The sequence below is a fragment of the Marmota monax genome, unplaced genomic scaffold (assembly GCF_021218885.2).
Source record: "Marmota monax isolate L192 unplaced genomic scaffold, Marmota_monax_Labrador192_F-V1.1 WCK01_AAM20220418_F8-fsc00147, whole genome shotgun sequence".
NCBI lineage: Eukaryota > Metazoa > Chordata > Mammalia > Rodentia > Sciuridae > Marmota > Marmota monax.
In genome coordinates this window covers 1350798-1365130 of record NW_026693552.1, presented here as the reverse complement: position 1 = coordinate 1365130, position 14333 = coordinate 1350798, and the positions used below count along the sequence as shown (strand labels likewise).

Genomic DNA, 14333 nt, shown 5'->3' with positions numbered 1-14333 from the left:
CAATTTTATTATGTATAAATTTGGTTTCAATAAAACTGAATTTTAAAATGTATGATGATAGCTATGACTAAGTTAAAAGTACCATGCTACTTAATTGTTATTAGTGGTGATCATGACTTGAAAGGGAGGACTATCTCTCCCGAAAAGAGGCAGATATAATCAAATGGATCTCCTTCACATCAGATTTTTATGGGCTGATGCTTTTATTTTAAGAACCTTTTTTATTGTTGATTTTTTTTTTACCAAACACATCTTATATAAATTCTCTGTGTTTGTTCCCTTTTCTTTATTCAGACATGAATTTACAACATAATTCAAGTCTACAGCTCAAATTAAATCTTTCTGCATTAGAAGACCATCAACTTCGGTGTTCTAATTCAGGAGAACATAGTAGTTACCAAAAAGACATTTATATTGCTTTTTCAATATCTATGTGGTTGCCTTTACTGATACTATATTTCTTCATGTGGATTTTAGTTATCATCTATGTCATCTTTTTAGTCTGATGTAGTTCTTTTAGGACAGATCTGCTAGTTGTGAATTCCTTCAGCTTTTGTTTATTTTGGAATATGTTTTTGTCTCCTCCAACTTTAAAAAATTGTTTTGCTCTATATAGAATTCTTTTAGATATTTCCTGGGAATTTGCACAGCTCTGAATATACATGTAGACTTCTAAATCTTCAGGAATATGCCAGAACTTTTTGAAGGTCCTGTGGACATTTCTTCCAGATAGTCCAGTCTTACATTCTGTTTTTCTCAACTGGTATTGTAGCCTTAGGCAATGGCTGTGTTAGATAATGACAGTCGATTGTTTCAGACAGATGACCTACAAATAGGGATTTTCCCATGGAGCAATTTCTAACTCATATTAAATAGCAACCTATGCCCTGCAAATGGGACTTTTTCAAGGAACTAAGAGATCTGCCTTAGAGCACTAGCCTTAGAGCTAAAAACAGTGCTCTGGAAATGTTTTGTTTTGTTTTGTTTTGTTTTTGAGAAGTTTTGCAAAGAAGCTTCTTTTTCAAAAATACCATCTTGTTTGAAATTCCGTGTTTTCCATCTGGATGTATTATTTTGATAATAATTAAAAGACAAGTTAAACTAACTTTCACAAGTAATTTATTGTTCTTCACTTAAATGTGTCACTTATACTATGTTAATTATTGAAAATAGACTGTATTTAGTGAGGGTGGAACAAAAGGGACAGCACTGTTTTATTTTAGAGAATCCATCCTTTTCAGCAATTAGGCAGGAAAATTCAGGAAAGGTAACTTATACAGATTTTAAAACTTCCTCAATTTCCATGGATAAAGAGAAGAAAATACAGCTTAAGAGAAATTTTGGATATTTCAGGGGCACAAGCTTTTTAATTATTAATATAATTGGTGCAGGGATTTTTGTATCTCCCAAAGGGGTTTTGGAGTATTCTTGCATGAACGTGGGCCTCTCCCTGTGTGTTTGGGCCATCTGTGCCGTGTTGTCCTTGACAGGATCTCTCTGCTTTGCAGAGATAGGAATAACCTTCCCATACAGTGGAGCTCACTATTATTTTCTCAAGAGATGCTTTGGCCCCTTGATCGCCTTCCTGAGACTTTGGACAAGCTTGTTCGAGGGGCCAGGGATAATTGCTACCCAAGCCCTGCTTCTTGCTGAGTACAGCATCCAACCTTTTTATCCCAGCTGCTTAGCACCAAAACTACCAAAGAAATGTCTAGCCCTGGCCATGTTGTGGAGTGTGGGAATTCTGAATTCTCGAAGTGTGAGAGAAGCAGCCTGGCTTCAGATGGTAAGCACAGTGCTGAAAGTGGCCATACTTGGCCTTATTTCCCTCAGTGGAGTGTTCATGCTGGTGAGAGGCAAGAAGGAGAATGTAGAAAGATTTCAGAATGCTTTTGATGCTGAGTTTCCAGACATCTCCCAGATAATAGAAGCCATCTTCCAAGGATATTTTGCATTTTCAGGCGGGGAAACCTTAACGTACATAGCAGGTAATTACCAGACTATTGAGAAAAAATAAAAAAAAACTCAAGCCCTGACTTATTGTATACATTATGAAATGCACATCTTTTTTATTGTATTTTGAGCTTTATCTTAAATAAACGATTCAATATTTTTTCCGGTCAGCCTCATACTTGCCACTTACTTTTAATTATTTTTCCTTTTTATTCCAAAGTTCTTTATTGAACAACTTCTCTTTTTTACCTTTCTTTTCTAGGACCACAAATATGAGACTCCTTAATTAATATTTCTTTTTTTAAAAACCACCATTTCATTGTTTTTCTCTTGATTCTCTTAATCTTTGTTGACCTTTGCTTCAAATGCTTGAGAGAAATTTTCTTATATATTGGAAATGATTGGCTTCCATTGGGTAGGATGTCACCTGTTTCTATTGCCAGTGATCAGGGCAGAGGGTGACATTGTATAAACAAGTCTGTAGTTGTTGAGTTCATTGGGTTGGGGTAATTTTTAGAGAATGTCAAAATTGAGAAAAATGGTGTGACAAATTGAAAAGCATTTGAAAATAACAGTGTTCTAGAAAAACCATTACAATGATGCCAAAGCATGCCCCCTCCCCTCCCGCCCCCCCCCCCCGTTTTTGCACTTACTGTTGGTATAAAGGAAAGGGAGAGAAAAATCTATGACTGATTCTTTAATTCTCTTTAAAATAAGCCTTGCAAATGTTTAAAAAGACAATTTTGTCAACCAGGGATAGTTTCCCTCTCTTCCTTTCCCAGAAGAAGTAGTAATTTTGCTGTGCTGTGTAGGGATCATCTAGGCAACTAGGAAAAGTAAGGTCATTCCACATAAGAGAATGGCCACATTGGCAAGCCAGGGCATGACATTTTTGAGGAATAAAAAAGTGCCATTCTGTCTATTTATAACAGAAATGGCAAATGGGACCATCAAATTGTCGCATGATATATCCCACAACACTTTGTTTCCAGATGATCAAATAGTCATTATCTTAACTTTTGTTTATGTGATTGTTCAATGGTTAAATTTTGTGGAGTTTTTGATCACTATTTTATTCCTACTACTCTAACTCAGTGCCTGGTTCCTACTAGAAGAGAACGAAGATGTAGGTAGGTTTCAAATGGTTCAGGCACTATGGGCTCAAATTTCATTTTTTATTTTTGTATGTTCAAAAAATTATCATCTATGGGAAATATTTGGGAAACTTTCCCTTTTCTTAGCACTAAATTTGGAGTGGGATGGGTGTGCAGCGGCTTGCTTCTGTGTTTGTGTGTGTGAGTGTGTATGTGTGTGTGTGTAGAGGAGGAAGAATCCAGCCTAATATTTGAAATGTGTAACAATTTTAAAGATAAATTTAAGAAATGATTTTTTTTGCCAGATATGATTTTGCTCTTTCATGTTTTATAGGGGAGCTGAAGAAACCCAGCAAAACCATTCCCAAATGCATATTTACAGCAATACCTCTGGTGACTGTTTTGTTTTTACTGGTTAACATTTCCTACCTGACTGTTCTGACACCCAGAGAAATTCTCTCTTCAGGTTTGTACACAAATGGCTAAGGCAATAAATAAAGTGTTGCTCCTTTCAGCACATCTTAAGTATCACTTTACCAGTCAGTACTGCTATTTGTTCTTCATTATTCTATATATAGAGTACACTTGTAATTTTCTAATAACAGAGTTCTGAGGAGTGTGATTTGGCTTAGAAAGGAGATTCATGTTTAAAAGCATGACTATACATTTTCTGATAATGTGGAAAATGTTTGTGTAATTATGATGTAAAATTCAAGAAATTAATTATTCCTTTCAGGATTGCTTTTTATCACAGTGACATTGTACAATCGGTGTTTATATCTACTAAAATTTTCAAAGCATTTGATTCTTGACATTTTTCTATGTGACAAGAAGAAATGATAAATTTAAAATGGAAGATACTAGCCATTAAAAGAGTAAATACTAATGATTAATTGATGCATATGATTAATATGTAAAATTGTGGAGTTCATACTTAATAACTCTAACTCTAAAATTTATAGTGGTAAAAGACCCTGAAAACAGTGGAAATTTGGCTAAAAATTACCATTTTAAAGCTCACATTGTAGAATACAGTGTAAAAGAATAAGAAAATTTTAGAGAAATAAACAGATATTTAAAAATAGCAGATTTAAGAAATAAAAAGAAAAATAGAAATTGAAATACAGGGAAAGTGGAAGTCTAGCTATTTTCTCACACCAGCATTAAACCTTAATTCACCACCTTCTGAGATAAACCTGTCACCCAGCACCTATAGGACTAATCCCTTTTCAAGCCTTGTAATGGTGGCAGCAATTTTGTAGGTGGCACAACAGTTGGGCTTGTGTGGAAAATTCATGAAGTGTTTTAACTATAATCACTTGTAATTTGGTTTATAATGCCTACTCTTTCAGGAATACAGACCTAAGACCATTTAAATTCTGAATTAGTATTTTTGAATTTAAATTTCTGCATAAGTTCAAATTAAGAAAATTAGTCAGAACTACATATGAAAAATATCTATATAAGGATGGCCATCAATCACATCATTAAGTGTGGCAGCAAAAATTAAAGATCACAAAGTATCCAATAAATTTGTAATAAACACAATTTAGGGGAAAGTACATAAAAGACTATTCTGAGGCTGTGGACTGGCAGTGCACATCTGTAACCCCAGCAACTCAGCAGGCTGAGCAGGAGGATTACAAGTTCGAGGCCAGCCTGGGCAATTTAGTGAAACCCTGACTTTAAAAGGGTCTGGGATGTACCTCAGTGGTAGATCACTTTCCTAGCATGCATGAGACCCTGGGTTTGATTCCCAGTATTGCAAACAAAACAAAAAACCCATAAAAGATAATATTTTTGATGATGCTTAAAGGAAGAATGTTTATAATGCAATACTGATAGAAAATATAAATTGATATTCTCACATAAAACAGAAAAAGATAGTTAACAATGATGATCAATTGGCATAGTACTGTGATTTTTTTCCTTTTTTTTTACACTGAATTTAACAAATTTTCTTTAGTGCAGTGCATAATTTGTATAATTAGTTAGAAAAGTTACCAACAAAAGAATTAGAAATTTTAAGGATTGAGGGCTGCATTTGTTTCAATCAAACGGGTATATCAGAAAGATGTGAAGAATTTCTAAGTGCAGAGGGATATCTCTAATACAATGTGGATTGGTTGTTACATTTTATTCGAGGAACACTGAAAAAAACCATACCAACTGTAATAAATATTAGATTCTAAGTGGTAAAAGAACCAAAGGTGTTAATCACGTGACATTTTTGTCTGTGTCAGTGTTGGAGAACTGACCTGTTTCTTCATCCATTGTTTTCTTAGAAGAAAGGAAATATTCTTTAGTGAGGAAAGAAGGGACACCATCTAAAACAAGGTGTATGGAAATGTGGGAGTGAGGAGGCCTGGTTCCATTTTCTTCAGCCCTAGGATTTCAGTGTTCTGGAAGCCTGCTAACACATTCTGACAGGAGGGCTTACAGTGGTGTCGTTGGGGTTTTGATGACATATTTAAGACTAGAGAATATTGGCACAGGACAAGATTATTTTAACAGGAAATAAACTGTATGCAGACAGAGCTAAGAAGGTTTTCTTCTTCAGACATACCTTCTAGAAAGCTGGTCTCAAACACCCAGAGGTGGTTAAAAATTTAGAAATTCAAGTGGGAATTTAAGAATTATTTGCAAGTTGATACAATCATTTTTAGAGAGTGATTTTATAATATTTTCCTTACTTGACAGTGTCTACACCTTTGAATTCACAAGTCTCACTTCTAAGAATTTACTCTGAGGAGAATAATACGATTATTAAAATTTGAAGCATGACTTTTTATTAGCAAAAAACAAACAAACAAAAAACACCTGAAAATATCAAGTATAAACACACACACAAGTGTAAACACACACACACACCCCTCATAGATGCTTAAACAGTATAATTGTAGAAAATTTGTGGAATAGGATCCACACAGATGTTAACAGTAGTTACATTTGGGGTGCATGAATGAGAAATTGTTGAGGAGAAGGACATTTATTTTTTAATTCATGAATTCAGTGCTATTTTACTTTTTACAAAAGCATATATGATACAATTTTAAAAAGAAAAAATAGCACATGGAAAGGAGTAGAAAAGAGAAAAATCACTTGGATAAAAATTATGTAGGAAGATTATGTATTATTTTTGCCAGCCACATTGGGAGAGCTGCACCGGATTCTCCTCCTATTATAATCTACTACATTTGTAGGACACTCACTAGGAAATTGGAGAATTTACTTTTCATTACAAGAAAAAATTTTAAAAAATGTATCTGAAAGTGGGTAGTTATGTGGAGGTCTGGACAAACAATTAACAATACTCTTTTTGAAATGATTAAGAACTGAAACTAGAGATATTTTAACCACTATTATAGAATAGTATCAAAGAGAAAATCAACATGACTCCTGAAGCTATTAAAAATGGGTTAAAAATAAAGATCTTGAGAACGTAAACATCGATGATATTTTAATTTTGTCACATTTAAAAAGTCTTTTTGTTATATAAACTAGTATACTGATGTCCAGTTCCCCTGGAAACCAACCTACCTACACATCAAAGTGTAATCCCAGAGGGCACTACCCCCAGGGACATTAGGCCCTGTTGTGCTTATTCCACTGAAAAACTGAGAAGTTGTTTCTCTGTGATAGAATAATCTGTCCTACTGTATATCTATGTAGTACAAATTGAACTCAAGTGGATTTTCATCAACAATTGATGTTTATCTTCATTGGTGATTTTAATACCTACTGCCTCATATTGAATTGGTATTATAATGTCTCTTCACCTTTAAGCCAAAAAAAAAAAAAAAAGAAAGAAAGAAAGAAACAAAGAAAGAAGGAAAAGAAAAAGAATATTTTCTAAAGATTCATCTGTAGCATGTATAGCAGGGTTTCTCAATTTCAACTCCATTGACATTTTTGGACATATATTTGTGTGTGCTGGGGATCAAACCTAAGGCTTCATGCATGCTAGGCAAGTGCTCTGCTACTGAGCTACGTTCCCAGCCTGGACTGTGCAGTTCTTTGTTGTATAGGGCTGTTCTGTGCATAGTAGGGTGTTTAGTAGCATCCTTGGCTTGTACCCACTGGGTTTCAGTAGCAACTTTCTACCCCGATAGTTGTGATAACCAAGAGTCTTCAGACATTTCCACATGACCCCGCGAAGAGCTAAATCACCTCTAGCTGCCTGTAATTTAGACAAATCCCAAAAGTCATACATGTTTTTATTCTTGTGTAATTTATTTTCTCTGTGTACTTGGTTCTTTTTCCTGAGTATTTTATTACACACCGTGGTGTGGTAAGTCTCATTCCTGGGGCAACAGGGTTGCACTGTGCTTTTTTTCTCTGACTGTATCTATCAGCACTCTGCACATTTGTTTTAGAAAACAAGCATGCCTTCAATCATCTGTTCAATAAAACCAATTCATTTTACAAGTATTTATTGAAAACTCACTCTATGTTGGCGAGTGAAGTACTAGTTTTGTAGAAAAGATATGGAGGGACCTTGCCTTCAAAAAGTTCCTGGTCTTTTGGGGAAGACATAAACATGATAAGCACTTATGATAAATTGTGATGAGGCTAAAATGGACATATGCATATGACATTATAACAAAAACAAATTTCTATTCTCTTTAAATTTTTTGTTTTCAAATAAAATAATATTATTAAAAGGCTTATGCTTCATTTCTCTTTCTTAACACTTTTCCTTTCATGTATTTTGTTTCTCTGCAGATGCTGTGGCTATTACATGGACTGATCGAATGATCCCCCAATTAACATGGATTATTCCTTTTGCTATTTCTGCTTCATTATATAGCAACCTTTTGTTTAATGTGCTTGACTTAACAAGAGTGACATATATTGCAGGCCAACAAGGCCAGCTGCCTTTGTTATTTAATACACTCAACATTCACTCCTCTCCACTAATATCTGTACTACTGATTGTTGCTCTGGCATCCACTGTGATCGTCTTAACAAACCTAATTGAACTGATAAACAATCTTTATTTCATGATTTCTATCTGGACTGTATTAACAATGATGGGAATACTAAAACTGAGATACCAGGAGCCGAATCTACATAGACCTTATAAGGTAAAAGTGGGTTTTCTAAATACTTTTTTTCTATGTGAAATAAAACATATTACGTATAACTATATTTGAAGATTATAGTCAGGACATCTGTGAGTAGATGTTTTACTACTCAGCAAATTGTGAAACACGTAAGGATAATCGGATCTTAATTTTTTATTTTAAATTTTATTGGATAGGCTTTACTCAGTATAAAGACTGTAAGTTTCCATCTAATGGTTCATTAGAAAGATAATTCTCGGGTGATGGGACAGATCATTATGCGTCTTTTGACCAGACATTACTTGGTTTACTTATGTAGCTATTTATACAAACAAGTTTCTTCCACATTTGGGGTAAAATTCAACAAACGAGAAAGAGAAGAGGCAAAGTGAGGTCCCAAAGGATGACATCTACTGTTCAGAAACATCAGCTTATTTTGATCATTTAACTGATTTTGATCATTTAACTAATTTCATCATTTCAACTTTGCTACTTTTAAACTTACTTTCAGTCTAGATGATGAAGCATTTCACAGGAGAGGTGACAGTACTTTAACCATAGAAAAAGATATAAGCAAAAACTTAGCAGCATAAAGGATATGATAGGGAAAGATGTCCTAACAGATATCCAATAGTTTTGGTTGGCTAGGTAGTATGTGCAAAGATTTGCTTGGATGATCACCTTTAATTCCTTCAATAATACAAAAGGTGTATACTAGCCAGGCTCAGTGATGCACACCTGTAATTCCAGCAGCTTGGAAGGCTGAGACAGGAGAATCACGAGTTCAAAGCCAGCCTCTGCAATTTAGCAAGGCCCTAAGCAACTTAGTGAGACTCTGTCTCGAAAAATAAAAGGGGCTGGAGATGTGGCTCAATGGTTAGGAGCCCCTGGGTTCAATCTCTGTTACCAAAACTGAACAAACAAACAAACAAAAAAAACAAAAAGGTGAATACTTCTGTTCCATTTCACAGACAAAGAAATGAGTTTAGAGGAACCAGGTCACTCCTACAAGAGCTCACATAGCATGGAGCTAATTCCTCTAAAGGTCCTAGTTCAAACCAAGATTTGAACTAGGCAGTCTCTTCAGAGTATTTAACAAAATAAAAGAAACTGTTCTGGGAGGAAGAAATGAATGTCTCAATCATCACAACTTTGATTGACTGACAGCCATCTTTCCAGTTCTCCCTTTCCTCCTTCCATCCAGCCTCCACTTCAATGTTGTGTATTTGAATATTTGTTATTGAGAAGTGACTATACTGGAAGCACCTTCCTAGGTTCTTTGGGTTGAGAAAGAAATTAAGACTTGGCTCCTTCCTTTAGGCAGGTTATAATCTCTTGAAACAATCAGGTGACACAAAAACCATAGTGTGCTAACTGTTCCATAGTGGCATCCAGAGGATGCTTCCTTGGGAGAGGATGTATGGATGTATGGTATGGATGTCCATGGTTGATGTCTATGTTGCCCCTTGGAGGGGCCTCCCCAAGGTCTTCTATCCTTCTGGTTTCACACCCTGCATCTTTTCAGTCTATCTCTTCTTTGCTGTTTTCTGACCCACACTGTTAGATGCAATTAAAGAAAAGCTATGAATCAATTATGAATTTGTAATACGCCAAGAAACAGTATAACCATTAAGAGCTTGGACTCAAGTCCCATTACTCACCTTTTTTCTGTACTTTATCTTGTTATTTAACCTCTGACCCTCCGTTCCTTCATATCTAAAATGGGGATGCATAATACTTGCCTCCTAGAAATGTTGTATATGCTAAATAAGCCAAGGCATGGTAACAATCCAGGGTCAGACATTAATGGTTAGTATTTTTTATATTATTATTTGACTTATGTTTGTGACAAAAGGAAGGCCAAGTACAAGGTTAAAATTTTCTTGTCTTCCCACATTAGTGCTTTTTCTTCCTTTCTCAATTATTTGACAACTAATGTTGAGCTGTAGGATGATCGTTATCTTAGGGGTATTTTTGAAATTAGGAGGAGATTCTTCATTCATTAAAGCCCGAAATGAAGGACCCTCTCATTAAAGTGTTTCATAAATTGTGACTAGATGTGTTGTATTTTAAGGGTATAAATTCATCTCAAAAATGACTGATATTATCTCCCTAGAATGGGTAATATAGGATCTCTCTAACCCTAACACAAAGCAGGTGCCAAGGATGGATCTTTAAGATTTTTGGATAAACAAAAAAACAGGGAGAACTGTTTGAGTCAAGTTTTTGGTTTCTTTCTTAATATGCTGAGCTTATAAAGTCATAATTTTTTACCTACCAGTATTTACCAATGTAACAGAGAGTCTAAATGGTCTTTATGTTTTTGTTTTGAATTTTTTACTAAGTTGAAATATTTTCCAGGGAAGATGGTTGTGACCTTCCCTTGGCCCTAGAAACTCCTTCTGAACAAATTCATGCCATCAAGATCATCAGATGGTTATTTTACCAGCACATAGTCATAATTATTTCCAGGCACGAACAATCAAAGGCTGCATGCATCCCTCCAACCTAACCTTACAGATTAGAGTCTTAATCATTTCCTCTTACTCAGGCATTTATCAAAAGTTCTAAGCCTGGTTTATCTAACTTAATAGCCAATTTAGCCTATTTTGTATCATTAATTTATGCCTTATTTTTTGTTTACATAAATATGTATGTATCATACATGAATATTCATATCTAATTATTATTCTTTAAAATTTTGCTCTTTTTAGGTGTTTTTGCCATTTACATTCATAACAATGGCCATCAACCTGGGCATGGTTTTGATACCATTGGTAAGGTCTCCCAAGATGCATTATATCTATGTCTTTCTGTTTCTTCTCAGTGGACTGCTGTTTTACATACCTTTAGTATATTTTAAATTGAAGTTGGTTTGGTTTGAGAAGATGACTTGCTATCTACAATTACTATTTAATGTTTGCATTCCTGATGTATCTGATGAAGAGACAGAAGTAGATACTTTAAAAAATTAGCCTTCTGGCTGGAGTTGTAGTTCAGTGGTAGAGCGCTTGCCTAGCATGTGTGAGGCACTGAGTTTGATTCTCAGCACCACCTATAAATAAATAAATAAAGGTTTATCAACAACCAAAAATATATTTAAAAAAAATAGCCTTCCAAAAAATACAAAACAGACTATGGGATATTAACAGTGAAATTCCCATGACAACTTTTTCAAATGAAATAATATGTGTAAAAGACAGAACCTGGCTTTAAATTCATAGAGAAATAATTATGCATCACTAAACCTCTGTTTTGTTTGATAATAAACTTAAATCAGTTTGCACAGCTTGATATATTGATGCTATCACATTTTCTCATTTTTTTTCTGTATCACATCCCTTTTCTACTGAATTTGTACTGCTCTAATAGTAAAAGTTCATGACTAAAAATAAATAAAGCATTCTCTTCATCATAAGTCTATTTTTTTGGGGGGTGCTGATTTGAAGTTATAAAGAATGATTCCATTTGTTCTGTTAGCTTTTCCCCTCTAATGGTATATATTTTTAACCTAATTGTTATTTTTAGAAGCATAAGTTTTTAAATGATCTTCATTTGGTTGCCTTTCTTTAAATTCAGAGGTTCCTCAGAAGAACAATCTTACCATGTCTTTCCTGGACTAAAATTTGACCCATTTACAATCTGTGTTTATTGTATGTATAAAAATTGTGTGAAAGGGGTGAGTAGCATTCCAGTAGACACCCTCATCTGGTAGCATTCAATTTTTAAAAATTTCTCTACTTAATGTAGAGTTTTAAAGGATCTGGGTTAAGAGATGTCCTTTCTGTTAAGGTAGCTGATGCAAATATCCACCAGAGACACAAGCTCTGAGTTCCAGCAAAGGTTTGACAGAGAATGTCTGCCAGGCTGCCCTTCTTCAAGGCGCAGCAGCAGCACCACTTGAATGGAAGCTTAAATATCTTTTGGACAAGGAACAAAAGCAAGCTGGAAATGACCTTGGGTGCAGCAAGCTAGAATTGACCTTGGGTGCAGGTGGTTGGGTAACAGCACATTTTTGTATTTCGGGATCTTGAAGTCGGGGTAGGGTATGGGAACAGGGTATCTTAAGTTTCTATTTCTTGGCAGTTTATAAGTTTTGGTTTCTGGTCAAGATAGAGTACCAGAACCAAAATGGAGTTACTAATGTCTTGGGACCTAACATTTTCAGAAAGCAGAGAGGCAGGGGCTGAGGTTGTGGCTCAGTGGTAGAGTGCTCACCTAGCATGTAAGAGGCGCTGGGTTCTATCCTCAGCACCACATAAATGTAAAATAAAGATACTGTGTCCACCTAAAGCTAAAAAATAAATATTAAAAAAAGAATAGTTTGTTCAAAAAAAGAAAAAAAGAAAGCAGAGAGGCAATATCAGAAGACATTGAGCAATCTTTGTTAGGCAGCTCTGTTGCTCATCTTTTTGTGCCTCAAAGGTGGCATCCACAGATGCCTCTTGTCAAGTGTAAGGAGCCATCCTCTAATGTGATAGTTAATCATTTCCTCTTCCTCCTCCTCCACCTCCAGTACTTCCTCCTCCTCCTCCTCCTTCTTCCTCTTTTCTTTCCCCTTTCTATTCTCCTCTTCCTTCTCTTTCTTTTTTAAATTTTATTTTTTGTTTTGAGATGGGTTCTTGTTATTTTGTCCAGGCTGGCCTCAAACTCCTGAGCTCAAATTGTCCTTCTGCCTTAGCTTTCCCAAGTACTTGGGACTACAAGAGAGTGCCCCTGTGCCTGGATGGGCAAGGAACAAGAGCAAGCTGGAAATTATCGATGGCTAATTTTATGTGTCAACTGCACTGAGTCATACTAACCAGACGTTTGGTCAAACATTATTCTGGATGTTTCTACAAAGATGGTTTTTGAATGAGGTTAGCAAATTAAGTAAGAGGACTTTGAATAAACCAGAATGCCCTCCCTGGTGTGGATGGGCCTCATTCAGTCAATTGAAGCTCATAATAGAACAAAAGTGGACTCTCCACCCCACATCCACCAGCAGGAAGGAATTCTCAGCAGCTGGTCTTTGACCTTGAACTGCAATACATGTTCTCCAGCCGGCCAGCCCACACCACAACCTCAATAATCCCGTAGCTATTTCTTTGAATTATTGGTGCCCCCTTCTCCATGTACACATGCGTTGGTTGGTTCTGTTTCTCTGGAGAGCCCTGACTGATAAAATTAACTTAGCTTACTCATTCAATTTAGACTTCCTGTTGCTGCTTTCTAACAACAAATCTTCTCAGTTATTGACACTCCTTCCTTCTTTTTTTTTGGGGGGGGGTACTGTGGATTGAACACAGGGGCGCTTAACCACTGAGGCACATCCCCAGCTCTTTTTTGTATTTTATTTAGAGACAAGGTCTCATCAAGTTGCTTACAGCCTCACTAAATTGTGGAGGCTGGCTTTGAACTAGTGACCCTCCTGCCTCAGCCTCCCAAGCAGCTGGGATTACGGGTGTGTACCACTGCATCCAGCTTCCTTCCCCTTTTGGCATATATGTTGCTAAACATTCAAGTTTAGCCAACATATTCAAGTTAGCAGGATAGATACATCTATGTATATCATATTACTTATTCATTTCCTAAGATAGTTGCCCTTGTGGGCAATATGGTTCAACTTTCTCTACATAGGAAACCTGTGCCATATCTATACAACAGCTTAACTTTCCTCTTCCTGTGAACTTTCAACATAGTGTGTGGCAAAAAAAAAAAAAAAAAAAAAAAAAAAAAAAAAAAAAAAAGCTTCTTGAGCTTAGTTCCATAGAAGACATTCATATTTAGTAGATTCAGGATCACAACTTCAGATTCTGAGGACCTGAAAATGTTTAAATTCTAAGTGAGAAGAAATACATATTTGATTAATGTCAGAATTAAAAGAAAGCTTTAAGGCCATCACCCCCTGCAAAATAGCTCACACTCCTATGCCTGCATATTTTCAGGGGTCAGGGAATCAATACTGGGTAAAGATGGTGGTCCCAATGAAGCCAGAATTAGATAGGCAGTCAGTATACATAGGTAAATTCAGTCAGTTTGGATCAAGGAGGCCAATTTTGAGTGAGCCCTGGAAATTGGAGACTGCCCCCTGAGGGATTGAAATGTTAATTGCTTCAGAGCCCTTTCTCCAAAGAACCTGCCCCTGCTCCAACCTGTTGCTAAGGCAACCTGTCCCAGGAATTATCCCTCTCTACAGGGAGCTATACGGTTGTTAATGTGTTCTGGGCTGCACCATCCT

At 35.8% G+C, this 14333-nt stretch overlaps 1 protein-coding gene across 1 annotated transcript; it reads left to right on the top strand.

Annotated features, from left to right (window-relative positions):
- The first annotated feature begins 1197 nt into the window (after window positions 1-1197).
- Window positions 1198-11525, top strand: Slc7a13 (solute carrier family 7 member 13). The gene is made up of 4 exons (XM_046458654.2): window positions 1198-1988; window positions 3382-3513; window positions 7773-8134; window positions 10828-11525. The coding sequence occupies exons 1-4, from the start codon at window positions 1304-1306 to the stop codon at window positions 11086-11088; spliced, it is 1440 nt and encodes a 479-aa protein (XP_046314610.1). The 5' UTR covers window positions 1198-1303; the 3' UTR covers window positions 11089-11525.
- The last annotated feature ends 2808 nt before the right edge of the window (window positions 11526-14333 follow it).